This window comes from Barbus barbus, assembly GCF_936440315.1.
Source record: "Barbus barbus genome assembly, chromosome: 5".
NCBI classification, from domain to species: domain Eukaryota; kingdom Metazoa; phylum Chordata; class Actinopteri; order Cypriniformes; family Cyprinidae; genus Barbus; species Barbus barbus.
In genome coordinates, this window is record NC_136733.1 from 20,054,935 (window position 1) to 20,069,914 (window position 14,980).

General features: G+C 37.1%; 1 protein-coding gene across 4 annotated transcripts in view; it reads left to right on the top strand.

Moving 5' to 3' along the window:
* Nucleotides 1-375: 375 nt before the first annotated feature.
* The window catches only part of LOC306869353 (homer protein homolog 1-like), a 35,151-nt gene continuing 20,546 nt past the window's right edge, over nt 376-14,980 (top strand). Inside the window, exons 1-2 of one of the 4 annotated variants that reach the window (XM_079416093.1) lie at nt 376-716; nt 6,049-6,205. In XM_079416093.1, the coding sequence (XP_079272219.1) occupies nt 712-716; nt 6,049-6,205 (162 nt within the window). In that variant the 5' untranslated portion in view covers nt 376-711. Of the gene's footprint in view, nt 717-5,802; nt 6,206-14,980 lie in introns of those variants that run through there. The other 3 variants (XM_079416094.1, XM_079416092.1, XM_079416091.1) reach the window with 3 other exon arrangements.

Consider the following 14,980-nt stretch of genomic DNA (forward strand, 5'->3'; position numbering starts at 1 on the left):
TGTAACAGCTCATTAGCTCCTAATTAAATTGAAGAAAAAAATCAAATCAAATCTAGATCCCTAGAACAAAAACACAATTTAAAGAGTGTAAATACCCTTGTTACATTTGGACAACATAAAGTGTTCGAAATGAAAGGTTAACTCTTAATTTCTCATAAGATGTTTTCATAGTTTTAACTACACTGAAGAGATTGTGAGAGTTAAACATTTACATTTTCATAAAATGATGACAATGATAGGATAATTATAGTTACGAATGTAACGATGATCGTTGTAAAATCTTATGATGAAAAAGTAGCAAGTGTTTTTTAATGGGAGAAGAGCGTGCCAGGGGGCGTTGTTGTGGGATATTGTGTGGTATGTGTTATGACCATCGACTGACAGTAGATTCATCTTTAGAGCCACACGCCCACCGAGAGAGAGGCAGCGGTTCTTTATTCACCGTTACCTCGCGCTCTTCAAAATTACCATACAGTGCCCATCGTGTGCCAAACTAGCTGAAATCGGGCAGTATTAGTGGGCAATTCGCCGTGGGATTCATTCGGTGCATCTGACAGCCTACATAGAGAGCGCGTAATGAGAGACGCAGAATGCCGCTGCTCATAATGTGACTGACCGCGCGCACCGCATCCAAAGCCGCTACATTCAGCAGGAAGAAGAAACTCGGTGATCAACAAATCGCTTCTCGTCTCAGGAAGGAAAAACGGCAACATGGGGTAAGTTGCTTGTAAATAGCGAAACGTACCGTAGGAATTGGCCGCTCGGAGTATGATCATTTTATCACCGGTCTTATGAGGACAGCTAGGGCAGAATGTAAGGGCAGTTATTCATGCTCATGTACGCCTTCCTCTTTAGTATGCATAGGAATGTATGAATTCCCAAAAAAAATCGATTTTATAATGCTTAATTATGGCACGAATATGTTTATGTGCATTATGTATTTCGATTAAAATGTCGTACACAAATATCGCCCACACTAAAATGTAAGCAAACACATGCATAGCCTATATATCCAATATAATATAAAATGATTTATTATATATAATGCATATATGCATTCTTAATTCATTGCGATAACCATTTTGACCACTGAGAGTAAAGTCTATTGGTCAGCTGTGTATGATCTATGGTGTTATTTTTTGGTAAATGATAACAAGCATGTATTCTGGATGAGAATGAACATTAGCTAATTTCCTATATTGATGTGCTGCAGTGCCAAAGGCCTTTAATCTCGTCATGCTTATGTAATCTACATTTCAGCAGAGCATTGTTGAATGGCACAGCCTCATCAATACAGTTTTGGAGCCAATATTGGTAATGACAACTGATATCTGTACATGGAATTTCCAAAGCTCATCTGGAGATTGAACTGAAATATAGATTTAGGTGACCCTATACATGGAAATTCAAATTTGGGTGGTTGAAGGGTTTTACACTTATTATTCATTTTGGTCTGAATGACCTAAAATCTTTTCATTGGTAGCTCATAGGTAGTTTATAAATCATTTTCCCAGGGTAGTCTTTGATCAGTGTCTGGAAGTTTAAGTGATCATGTTTTCATTTTAAATGTTTTATTACATAAAGATTGATCTTCTTTTAGTGGGAAAGCATTTTCTTTTATTAAATAAATAATGTTAATAATAATAATAAAAAAACTTTAATTGCTTTCAGGCCCCTCTTCTTCATTCTTAATTAAATTATCACCATTGAAAGACTCAAGGGCTGTTCAGGGAGTGTATTACTCTGGAGAAAATGAGTCCCACTTCCTACTCAATTCAGCGGCACACAATTCAATTTACTCCATGCTATAAAGTGTTTGATTGTTATGTAGTATGCTTGCTAACATTTCTGAACAACCGTTGTTAAGGCAATAGTGGGGGTAATAAAGTGCAGCAGTTGGGTCCTGGAAGTAAAAACCTTTATTTTCTTCATAAGGAAATTGATTTTTAAAAATAAATGATAAACCTTTAAAGACATACCTACTGTGAGCTACGAGGTTGTTAATTGATATGCTTTTGTTGAAGCCATCTGTTGGCATTATTTCAAATGGTTTTTAAAATAATTGTATTTAACAGCCAAATTCATGGTGAAAACTACATTACCCATAATGCTATGTGGAAAATTCCATCAAGAATCCAAGAATGCTGAGCTCTGCCCATGAAGCACCACAAATGACACTTAAAATACTTTAATATTTTAACAATTTCTACTTTTTGAAAATTCCAATAGAGAAAATTTTATAATATAGAAAATACTTCCAGAACAAACGCCGCTGAAAAAGTGGGCGGCACTAAAGAAAATAGGCCTGTGGTAGGGCTGTTGGGGCTTTTCACAGATCTGCCCCCTGCTGAACGCATTGAGAAATTGAAGCGATGGAAAACATAAGTAGTGCTTCGAAGATAAATATTATAAAATGAAAAGTGATCTATTTTTCTTTTTTTTTTCTTTTTCTAAAACATGTTTTTAAAGATTAAAACGATGGCACTTTTTCAAAGTAAAGATTTATCAACCTACCAGCCAGGTTATGTAACAAATATATGTGAATATGTAACAAAAAAACTTGTACATTATCCATGTATGTCTACTACCTGTACTATTTTAGATCACTCAAGCTGGAAGTGTGGCAGAATTCAGTTTTATTTTTTGTTACTGAATTATTTGGACAGACATACAGATGTAAGGAGTGTATGAAGTAGACTGCTAGCTCTGGATGTTGGTGGGTTGTTTAAGGTGGATGGTGTGAAATTGTCTCCCTTGTGTGTTGATGTTAATATAGAGCTGGCTACATGTGATTCCTTATATAAATGACTATATATCACTTAACACTGTACGGTCTGAGATACATTTGGCTGTTGAGTCCAGTGGACTGAATGATCAATCTGTTCAATCTAAGCCAAGAATATTGTTTAATAATGGCTTGTAACAAAATTTCAAGTGATTTTCTTAGATTGCTCTGAGGGTTTGTGTTTTCAGACACAGTTTAGGATGAAATCTAGTATTCATTTTCCTTATAAATGCAGGCTGTTCTGCCATCTTATTTTTTCTGTGTGTGTGGTTGACATTTAACCATGAACTGATGTAACATGAAATGGAATATTCTTAGGAAACAAGATATGAAAATCATGTTGGTTATACTTTTGGCTACTTAAAAATACATGATTACTAATGTAGTTTGTATTTTAACCTTATTTTCTGTGCTAAAGATTGAAGATGTCATATGTGCCAGATTCTACTGGTCAAATATATATATATAAATATTTTTTCACTTCAGTCCATTACAATTACAATTTTAACCTTTTTGTATGTAAATATATAAATATATATTTTTATTTTTTTATGAATGACACCAAGTTTGTCACATCATAATAAATATTTGATAATAATCAAAATAATGTTTGATAAAAATTGGTATCCAAACAAGTTAATCATATACATTTATAAACATCCATACTAATTTTGTCATTTTCACGAATATGGCAATATGACTAGTTCCAGTCTATTTACCGTTTCATTCTTTCCCCAAAGATGCCTTTAATTCATTTCCTCTACTTGTTCTCTTTGCGCTTGGCATTTGTATATTTACTTCTAAGTCTGTTTTACTCAAGTGAAAACCGAGTAAAGTATACAAATAGATTGCATTCACAATATAAACATATATTTCAAGTTACTAGATTTTAAATGGTTATGACCCTTTGGACAAAAAAGCATGTGATGTCATGTGAACCACCCATGTGTGGTGACTGCAACTGAATTTTAATCGAATTTAAATGCTAATTATGCAACAAGCCTTTGATGCTCTTCAGAGATCTTCCGCCTCCACGGTGCAGCGTAAGCACTTCTCCATACTCCGCAGCGCTCTCTCTCCTCCTCCTCAACTAAGCTATCCCTGCCTTTCTTCTTTCGTCTTCCTTGCCTTTTTCTCTCATTCCTGCACATCAGCCCAGCAGCAGCTGATTAGAAGCACGCTAATGTAATTGAATATGGTGATTAATTATGCTGGGAATAGAAGCAACAAACCGTCTGTATCTGTGCTTGGGATATTACCCCTTCCCCCATTCTGTACTTCCCACTTCTGATCCTATATTTTAATAAGCAGGACGGAATATATTGGGATTGATTTGGATTTGAAGGGTGTTATGTGGAATTGGGTCAGACTGGAGTGTAGGTTGTGGGAATGGTATGGAAAAGCTTCATCTGCTGATGACTTGGTATACAATAGTCAAGACAGATGCCCTTTGACATTGATTTGAGGCCAGTTGCTTTTAGAGTATTGGGAAAGGTCCAATGCTATACTGGGATTCTCTCAGCGACTGGATTTGTTTTTGAAAACCTCCCATGTAACTTTATACACTCTCAAAAATAAAGGTTCCAAACGTGTGGTTTAATTTTTTCCCCCTATAGAACCTTTTTTTTTCTTACTGTGAAAAGCATTTAGATAAAAATCTAAATGTTTTTTTTTTTTTTTTAAACTACAAAGAACCTTCTGTGCAGTGGAAAGGTAGCGCTAATACTTTTACAATTTACTGCATGTTGTTATTCTTGTAGTTATTTACCTATAGTGGCTCGCACATTCACAAGAATAAATGAACTTTAAAAATGCACTACAGATATTTGACCTCTCTGTCGCCCTCTGTGATTGCATGCGAGATTGCGAAGCTGTTTTGTGCTTCGCAACTGATTGAAGTAAGCCTAAAATTTTCATCTTCATTGTCAGCTTTACCTTAAAGATTTTCAGTAGTGCACCTTTCACTGATATTAAGAAATGCTGTAGAAATTGTTGTTCATTGTTGGTTTATGACACATCATGCATTAACCAATGTTAACTAGTTGAACCTTACTGAGAAGTGTCACCGTTCAGGCTGCATGAATGCTAATTGCTCATGAATTGCTGATGACGTGTGTATCACTTGCAATGAGGATAAATGTGTAATTGTGTTGAGAAGAATGAGAAAAGTTCGGAGTGAGACAGCTCATCTGACTGGGCCTCCGGTGTTCTTTTGTTCTCTACCGTGATGATTGCCCATTATTATAGAGAGTGATTATTCCATTCTGCTTGTGGTCCACATGATCAGTTTTTTTTTGTTTTTTTGCCGAAGTTGATGATAACTTTCACAAAAAATTGACCTTCGTTTTTCACTGTGAATGGCCTCCAAGATGACTTAATTTCTTAAAGGAATGATCCCAAAAAATGAAAATTCTTTTATAATTTGCTCAACCTCATGTTGTTTCAAACCTGTATGAATTTATTTCCTCTGTTGAACACAAAAGAAGATATACTGAGAAATGTCTGGCTGAGAAATGAAAGTAAATGGCGTCCAGTGTTGTTTTAAAGCCCACTGACATTCAAAACCAGTTGAAACCTTCCCCAAAATATCTTTGTTTGTGTTACATAGAAGAAATAAAGCCATAACAGCTTAAAACAACACGATGGTGAGTAAATGAAACAGAATTTTCATTTTTGCATAAACTGTCCTTATGAAGGGTGTATTGTTGTTTTTTAACACAACCTTGAAATGCAGCATTGGAAAACATGGCTGGGGTGTTTATGAAATTTCACTCATCCTCTTAGACTAAAAGAAGTAATGCACATTATTTTATCTAGTATTTATGCTACCTTCGTCTATGTGCGATTATCACAGCTAGGCCATCTGGGAAAAGAGCCCTGATATGCTCTTAGTGTGGTCCAATGTGTGCAAATGTACTTCCAATAGCAAAGATCAGGTCAATAGGGGTGGGACTGCACAGATTACTGCGTCCCTGACTATATTTAGTGTCCATCCCACACGGTCCCAGCCAAACAGCTGGCATTTCCATATCAGCAGGGCGTTGAATGGTCGCCTTGCACTGGTAGCAGGGCCCCAATGTGTCTGACTGGTTAGGACAGGCCCAGGTTTCCACCTGGGTTCAAACAGTGGTGATCAGCAGCAAGATGGAGGCTGAAGAAATGGTCATCCGTCTACCCGGACGTTGCAGCGTGCCTGGTGGAATCGGAGAGACGACTGTGCTCAAGCACAAAGAGGTTCATCATTTTTTCTTCCTACCTTTCAGGGAGCAGCCCATCTACAGCACCCGGGCACACGTCTTCCAGATAGACCCCAGCACTAAGAAGAACTGGATGCCCACCAGCAAGCATGCGGTCACTGTATCTTACTTCTATGACAGTACCAGGAACGTGTACAGGATCATCAGCCTGGACGGATCAAAGGTAATGTGGTGTTTACTCTTAAAAATTAAGTTTATTCTTCCACGAAGAACCTTTGACATCCATGGAACCCTTTCATTTCACAAAAGGTTGAACCCAAAAAGGGTTCTTCTGCGAAACCCCCTTTTGGACCATTTATTTTTTAAGAGTTAATAGGACTGCAAAGGGAAATGGAGGAAAGGAAAGGAACGGTCCTCTAATATGTTCGGTGGAGATTAAAGAATTGTCTTTGGTCCAAGAAAAGCTTCTGATTGTGCTTTCCAAATCTCAATAATATAAAGTGAGTTTGATGCAGTTGAATTTGCAGGACCCTTTTGTGCACAAGAGATTTGAGTGTGCAAAGGACCGACCTGCTAGGGATTGCTATCAAACATGCTCCGTGGATTAGTTCACTCTCCCTGTGGAGAGCAGCATGCACTTGAATTGAATTGGTCACTGCTGTGCAGTCTTATACAGTGGATGTAATGGGCCAATAAACCAGGAAACATCAATAGACAGTAGTAAGGACTCTACATCCGCTAGACTAGAGTAAGTCCATCCATCTTACTGTAGGCTTTCATATTTTTACCTATTTATTTTCATGTAGTTTGTGTAATTGTCCACAATACTTGGAATCAGACCACTGCAGACCATGTACCTCCACCATCCTCCACCAAAAAACGCACTGTTAAAATCAGCCATATGGTCTTTTTATGCCAAATCACGAACCCTTGGACCTAATTGGTATATAATTCACAAGCATTGCTCCTGCAGGAGTGGAGACACTACACTATTGCTTTCAACCACTCCACCAAAATTTCAGCAGTCGCATGAAGTGTTTCATGTGCAGTCTTAACCATATCCCTACGATTCCTAAGCTTTAGCAGAGCAGGATTTAAAATAGCTCCCACAGTATTCCTGAATGTGCTTGTGAGTTGGGATGCTCAACCCTCCCCTTAGCTTTTGGTTTCAGCGACAGAAATAACATGAGAACCAGTGCACTTTGCACTGTGACTGTTGACACCTACACAGGCAAGCACACACTGTTTATCAGCAGTTGATCCTGTTGAATACTGTATGTGACAAGGTTGTGTACACTCACATGTATTCACTTACATGTATTCAAGGAAATTATGCGTTTTTTCACTGGTAATGCCACATGCATTATGTTTGATTAAACTTAATATGTTTAGTAATTAGATTTTTATTAAAATTCAAGCTTTGACTTTGGATTTTTTTTAATAAAGCACATTTGTGATGCAACTACTGCATCCCAAAGTGCTGTACAAGTGCATGGACACCCTTAAACATCATTTACCTATCCCATAACCTCTTTAACATGCATCATTTTATTGGTGGTTAAAACTCTACACTAGCAGTCTTAACTTGATTTAGGCATCTATCATCCAAAAAGTAAAAAAAAAAGAGTAGCCTACCGAAAATACCATGGTCATTCCATGGTATCATTTGAAATACTTTGGCGTATCATCAAAATACCAGGGTATATAAATATAGTAACCATTTAGTTATAATGCCTTTAAATGTTACTGTTCCTTCTGGGACTGGTGCAGGGAATGGGGTCAGCGGAGCAGCTGTAATTAGAGTCTGATCTTAAGTCAAGTCTGAGCCCTGAAGGGAATTTCGGTTACAGCTCACAGTGGCTAAAGGTATTAGCAAGATGCTACATTGATTGAAGAGCTCATGTAAAGCTTGACATGATATTTAAGCTCTGTCCATTCCTGTGTTTTCTCCCTCTACCCCTATGCAATTTATTCTGCCCTTACGTTTGTATTTTTGGCACAGCTGATTGTGGTCCTGTCACTCTGAATGACAGGGACTTGTGACTAAAGCCTTGTCCTTATCTGAACCACTATTGACTTATAATAGGCAGTAGCACAACCAGCAGTAAGGTCTCTATCCGCTGAGTGCTATTCACTTTATCTTAAATATAACTTCACTTGACAGTTTTTGATCAAATGCAGTTTCAGTTTATTTTGGATTTTTCTTTGAGGATTTTTCTCTTTCACATTTTCTTTTTTTTTCTTTTTGCCATTTTATTTAGAGACAAAAATTTAAAGTAGAAACAATACTAGTTTTTCAGAACTAAAATTTTCAGTAGCATGCTATTACATAGGCTGTATCCGAACTCGCCCCCTATACCCTCATTCACTATTCCCTACATTAGTCCACTCATATAGTTCACTTGAAGGAGTGAATGAAAACGAGTGAGTGAATTCGGACACTAAGTGCACCGGAAGGACTGCCGCTTTTGCATAGTTTGCTTCCTGTTAAATAATAATTTGGTACGGGCAGCTCCAATAGTAAGATTGAAGGATTTATCTAGAACTCAGTCACGGAAATTATGTATAAACCCTAATAGTGTTTTGTACCTGTGTTGTATTACGCCGTGGACGAGCGCTTCTAAAATGAATGGATGGATGATTCAGCTGTGGGCGCCATCTTCTGGTGAGACGCGGGAATTCACTCGGCTCGCGACTCTCTCAGTGCATTCTGGGGATTCTCTAGCCGTTGAGTGTACATCGCTTGTACACTCGTTTTTGCGGTGCATTGTGGGATTGAATGAGTGCACTCGAGAACATCCACTATGGTTTCGAACACCACTTAAAATGGCTGTCCCCTCAAATAGTGCACTATTTGAGGGTATAGGGGGCGATTTCGGATACAGCCATAGTTTGCTCATTTTCAAAATAGAGCATGATCACTTTTCACAATTCATCATGGCTTTTAAACCAAATGCATTCTTCTTGTTCAATTTTAGTGAAACCGTTTGTTGAATGTTTTATATAAATGAACGGGTTCAAAAACATCATCATAGCTGCATGTGTGTTATTCTTGTACACCATAATCAAGTCAAGTCAAGTCTGCTTTGTCAATTCTTCCACATGTACAGCATATGTACACATACATACAGAGAATTGAAATTGCGTTACCCTCAGAGCCTTGGTGTAAACAGTTAACATTAAACACGTTCAAATACAGATAATACGGTTTAAACATATGTACATACAACTCTATAGCTATACAAGTAAGGACATTGTATAAAAAAAATAAAAAAAATAAAGAAATAGATAAAGTGGCATAAGGCGCATGGCAGATAGTGCAAACCAGTTAAATAAAAACAAAACTGTGCAGATATATTTGTAGTGCAAAAAGAGCTTATCAAATATTATATCAAATAATTTATGTACTGTAGATTATTGTGTCTATAAGTGAGATTTAACCCTTGTGCTTCTAAAAAATCCTTTACCTAATTGAACTGTTTCCTTTAAAAAAGTAAACTCGAAAATCCCTCATTATGCTATATTACCAAATTTTGTTATACACTGTGTGAGCAAAGTCAGCATGTTTTAGCACAATGTGATAGCATTAACTAGCATATTCGGCAAGAAGAAAATCTTCTGGGAATTTGGTCAATTCTGTCTATTTTTTGTATGCAGGTTCCCTGTAAGTTTCACAAGAAAATATTATTTCAGTCTTTCAATTTGTTTTGTTGTAATTTTCGCATTTTATTCCACATTGTTACCTGCCGTTTCTTTGTAATTAAAGAAAATTGAAAAAACCCCCCAAAAAAAAACAGTTATTTCAAACCTGTGTTGCTAACTGCTTGGTTACGGTTCTGACACTCTGCCCTGTTTTAACCCCTGATAGATTGCAAAAGTGGCATGAAACGGACAGCTTCTTCCAACAACGGAGATGTTAGTCTTTGCGCTATTCTTTGCTGCTGTCCACCCACTGTACTACAGCTTTCAGCTGTTCTCATGCAATTACAAGCCTGAAGTGAGTGATTATACAGCAGGTTGCGTGGACTCTCTGATTAGAGCTCTCGCCGAGCCGTCTGCATCTGAAAATAAAGACCAATACCAGCTTCAACGTGCTAGCTTCAGCATTCAGCTAGCTGAGCAGCATATACACAAGAGCATTAAAAAGGCTCCAACTATGAAGTTCCTGAGCTGGACTACCACACATACACATGCTCAGCACTTCATTAGGTTTACCACTTAATGTGCATTAGACAGCGCAAACATCAGTCAAGCTGATGCAGATTAGCAAACACTAACATAGATTTGTTGGAAAACCTTCAGTATCTTAACAATTTGATTATATTTGTACATTTTCTGAAGAAAATAATGAGCTGCTTGCTCGTGTAAAACTTGCTATTGTGTTGTGTTTGGTTGTTTTTCCATTACTAGTGTCTTCTGATTTTTTTTAAATGTGTTACTGTGTTTGTTATACTTAATTTCTAGGTGCTATAATATTTGAAAATGCTGTTGATTTAATTTTTTGCTTTATGTATGCCAAAATCATGGTTTCACATTATGTGCCTTGAGAGATCCACTTGGACGGAGGTGTCATAAAGCGCATGAGTGATTCAGGAGAGTTTGTCCCATTCATTTTCTCCATTGGCAATTAAAAAACCATCCTGAATAAATAGTCCAATCAGCTTTAATGTCAATCACAACAATGCATCAGCTGTTTCTAAGAAAAAAACTATTTGAAAAGATAAAGGTACTTATTTTAATTTTTAGTAAAATTCTTTAAATAACGGAAGGAATGGTAACACTTTAGGGAACAATTCTCACTATTAACTAGTGTCTTATTAGCATGCCTATTATTAACATATAGGCTGTTTATTAGTGCTTATAAAGCACATATTCTACATCCCTAATCCTACCCATTACCTAAACCTAACAACTACCTTACTAACTATTAATAAGCAGCAAATTTTGAGTTTATTGAGGCAAAAGTGCAGTTAATGGTTTGTTAATAGTGCGAATGGGACCTTAAAATAAAGTGTGACCGAAGGAACTACTAATTCAGTATTAATTTAAAAATACTACCGTTTAAAAGTTTTGGGTTGTGTATATGTTTTTTTTTTGAAAGCTCACCAAGACTTCATTTATTTGATCAAACATACAGTAAAACAGTAATATGGTAAAATATTATTACAAAAGCTGTCTTTTATTGTAATATATTTTAAAATGTAATTTATTCCTGTAGTAGAAAAGCTGAATTTTCAACATAATTACTCCATCACATGATCCTTCAAAAATCATTCTAATATGCTTATAATCTATTCTTGTGATAATTTAATTCCAGTCCTAATTGTCATCTCTACATGGAGGAATTGATCAAAAAGTCATATTAAAAATATTTTTCGACCACCACAGTTTTACAGAGCATTTGACTATTTGTCTGAAAGGATGCTTGTTGCAGAGTACTGAGAACTAAAATTAACTATGGACATGTGGACTATCACTTTTGAGCTTTGCTGTTGCTGCAATTCCCATTCTTCATGATTGGTGGATATTTCTTCAGGATTATGTGTAATTCACCAGATATTCATTGCTTCAAAACGACTTGAAATTGAAATCACACTGATTTCTGTTTTCTACAGAGGCATAAACCATCACTTAACCTCATTGCTCATAGCACATTTGTTTTAAAATATGTACAGTATGTGCAATTAAAAATGAATGGGATTTTAGCTTGCAGAACCCTACTGTTGTGCTCTGTAGGTTAACCTGTAATATCTATGCGAATGTTAAATACTGGAAGTATAGAACAGAGGCAACAGCATTCATCCTCTCTGAGGGAATGATTGTATAACATGTGTAACACACACACACACACACACACACACACACACACAGGAAGCTGACAGTGGTAGCCCACTGTCGATTTTCTCGCTTGAAATTACACGTTTGTGTGTGGCCAATTGGCCTTGTTCTGGAAGTGTGTGGGAGTATGAGAGAGCTCGAGGCCATTTATCCAAGCAGTCTTTGTGGATCAGTATGCTTTGTGCATCCATCTTTTCCATGTTTTACATCCCCCATCTTGAAGAAGTGCACTGCAAAAAATAGATGAAAATATTATGCTTCTGCTTAAAACTTGTAAGAATAAAACTTAACACTGGAACAGGATAAACACCATGACATGAAGTCTTACTATCCATGTAATTTTGCAGGTTATACATATTTTGTAAGAATGTTTAGATATTTCTGCTGGAAAACTGATACTGATAAAGGATATGATTTTTTTGCCGTGAAGATGCCCGAGTCTGTGGATGCTCAAAATTATGATTATATGAGTTCCACATAATATGTGCAACATTCACAGTGCACCTCTTTCCTCTCTCTCCTTCTCTTTCTCCTTCTCGCTGTTTCCTCCCTCCTTATTTGCTCTCGGTTTCACACCCACACAAACACATTCACTGGCAGCGACTGTCGTCATTTCATCAATAACATTTCACAGGCTTATAACGCAGGAAATATCTTGAGATGTACTGAAGGCAGTTAAGTGTTTGTGAGCAGACATTTCTGACCATGTCCTGACCATCTCATTTAGACATTTTAGAATTTTTTTTAAGACAGACTTCTCACTGTACAGCAAATAAGCTATTTAATTATTCCATAATTGATAACTGATTAAATGCCATCCTGGAACATTGTCATTTAATCCACACAGAGTGTGTGGCCAAAGATTTCTGCAGAGTTTAAACACCCGTCATTCACAATGTTCCACATATTATATTATATTATTTTATATTATTTTGGTTAATTTGAGCCTATTAAAGGGATAGTTCACCCAAAATGAAATTACCCCATGATTTACTCACCCTCAAGCCATCCTAGGTGTATATGACGTTCTTCTTTCAGACGATTACAATCGGAATTAATATCTAGATTCCATTAACTGTCATAGCAGAATATGCTAGTCTTGCAAGAATAAAATAAAATAACTCTGATTGGGAGTCACGTGACCTGTGAGTACGATGGCAGCTTAGTTTTGTGCCTCCGCTGACCCCACTCATATTTGTCCATAATTTCACTCTATTTAACAAATAGTTTGGCCAGTCTTTTATCACTTTGTATTTGGCAACAACGTTATGTCCACACGTCAAGCGAAATCGGCTGGCAGGCAAGTAAATCGTGAACAAATGCATGAAGCGGATAAGATGGAGGAGTCTCTTGCCGCCATGATCGCATTCGCCATGGGGAAGCAACAGTCGTTTATTGAAGCACAGTTTCAAACTCTTCAAGACAGACTGGACAACATTCAGAAGGAGCTTTCCAGCTGTTCTAGCGGTGTAAGAGAATTATGTGATAGATACTCCATCCTGAGCAGCCGAGTTAGTAAAACGGAGAAGAACTTTGAGAAATGTACTGCGAAAATGGTGACCTACGAGGAAAAACTGGCTGACTTGGAAGACCGGAGCCGGCGGGATAATGCTTGCATTATGAACTTACCGGAAGGTGTAGAAGATGCGAACGGTCATTATGAAGATGCTGCGCTACACTGACCGAGATCAAATCCTCAGGGCATCTAGGAAATCGCCAGTCAAAGTCGACGGAAAAGACATCCGATTTTCTGCAGATTACAGTGCATTTACCATGAATCGTCGTCGCACATTCATGGAGGTTACCCAACAAGGCACAGAAAATGGGCTTTCAGACTTTCTTGCTTTATCCAGCACAACTCAAACTTACTCGAGGATCGACACAACACATCTTCAAGTCCCCTTTGGAGGTTGAGGACTTTCTGAGTGGAGTGGACATGCAAGTAAGTGAAGGATAATGTGACAGTTCTTAAAGTAATTTTTTCTTTTCTGAATGTTGGTACCGGTATTCTCCAGTAAGCGTAAACGGAGTAATGTCAACATCTTATTATATTATTGGCCTATTTGGCAATGTTTTTGTTGTACTCATTAGGAATCTGTTAACTGAGTGAGTGAGTGAGTGAGGGGTACTATTGAGTCTGCCGCCCTTCTCGGGGTCACGTTGTCCATTAGTTGGGCACTGGTCACCCATGTGTTTTCTTTTATTATTATTTAAGTTTTTTGTATTCATTAGAAGTGTTTCTTCTAAATGTTCTCATGTTTTTGTGGGAAGTTGGGTGTCCAAGGGATTATTGGCGACCAGCGTGGGTGGGTATTTTTGTAATATTAGGTGTTCTTTGAAGAGTTTATTACTTTATGCTTGTTGATTTGTTTATGTTATTTTACAGTGATAATATATGGCATTGGAAAACCTTCATATAATTTCCTGGAACGTGAATGGATTGAATGGCTCTATTAAGCGCACTGCCTGTCTTGATTACTTGCACAGACATCATGTTGACCTGAGATGTCCAAAGGTTTTCTAATAAGTTTTATTATGTAGCTGCATCGTCCTCATTGAATAGTACATCACGTGGCACACTTGTTGTGTTAAAAAGGAAGCTTTCTTTTAATATTTTAGAAAAGTATAGCTGTGAGGATGGTATAGAGCAGGTATAGAGCATGTATAAAGCATGTATAGAGGGTCATAATTTTGCATTTATTTCAATTTATGCCCCATGCCAGTTTGATCCAAATTTTTTCCCTGCTCTCACTAAAATTTTATTGCAGATTCAGGATTGTTTTCTTATTCTTAGTGCCGATATGAATGCGGTAGTGGATGTATCTCTTGATCGCTCGTGTTCCCACAACCTCTCAACTCGATCTTTATCATCCGCCGATCTGTGTAAATTTATATCTGATTTAAGTTTAATTGATGTATATAGCATTCTTCAGATTCAGAAATGCATAGTGTTGTAATAAGCCCATACCCTTTATTTGATCACAGTGTTGTGTCAGCTAAAATTTCAATTGCGTCTGCACCAATTAAGGCATCTCGCTAGCGTTTCAATGTCACACTGTTACAGAATAAACATTTATGTGCAATACTCAAAGAGAAACTAAGATGGTTTATATACGTGAACACGGGTTCGGTCAATGATCCTTGCTTTCTTTGGGATGCT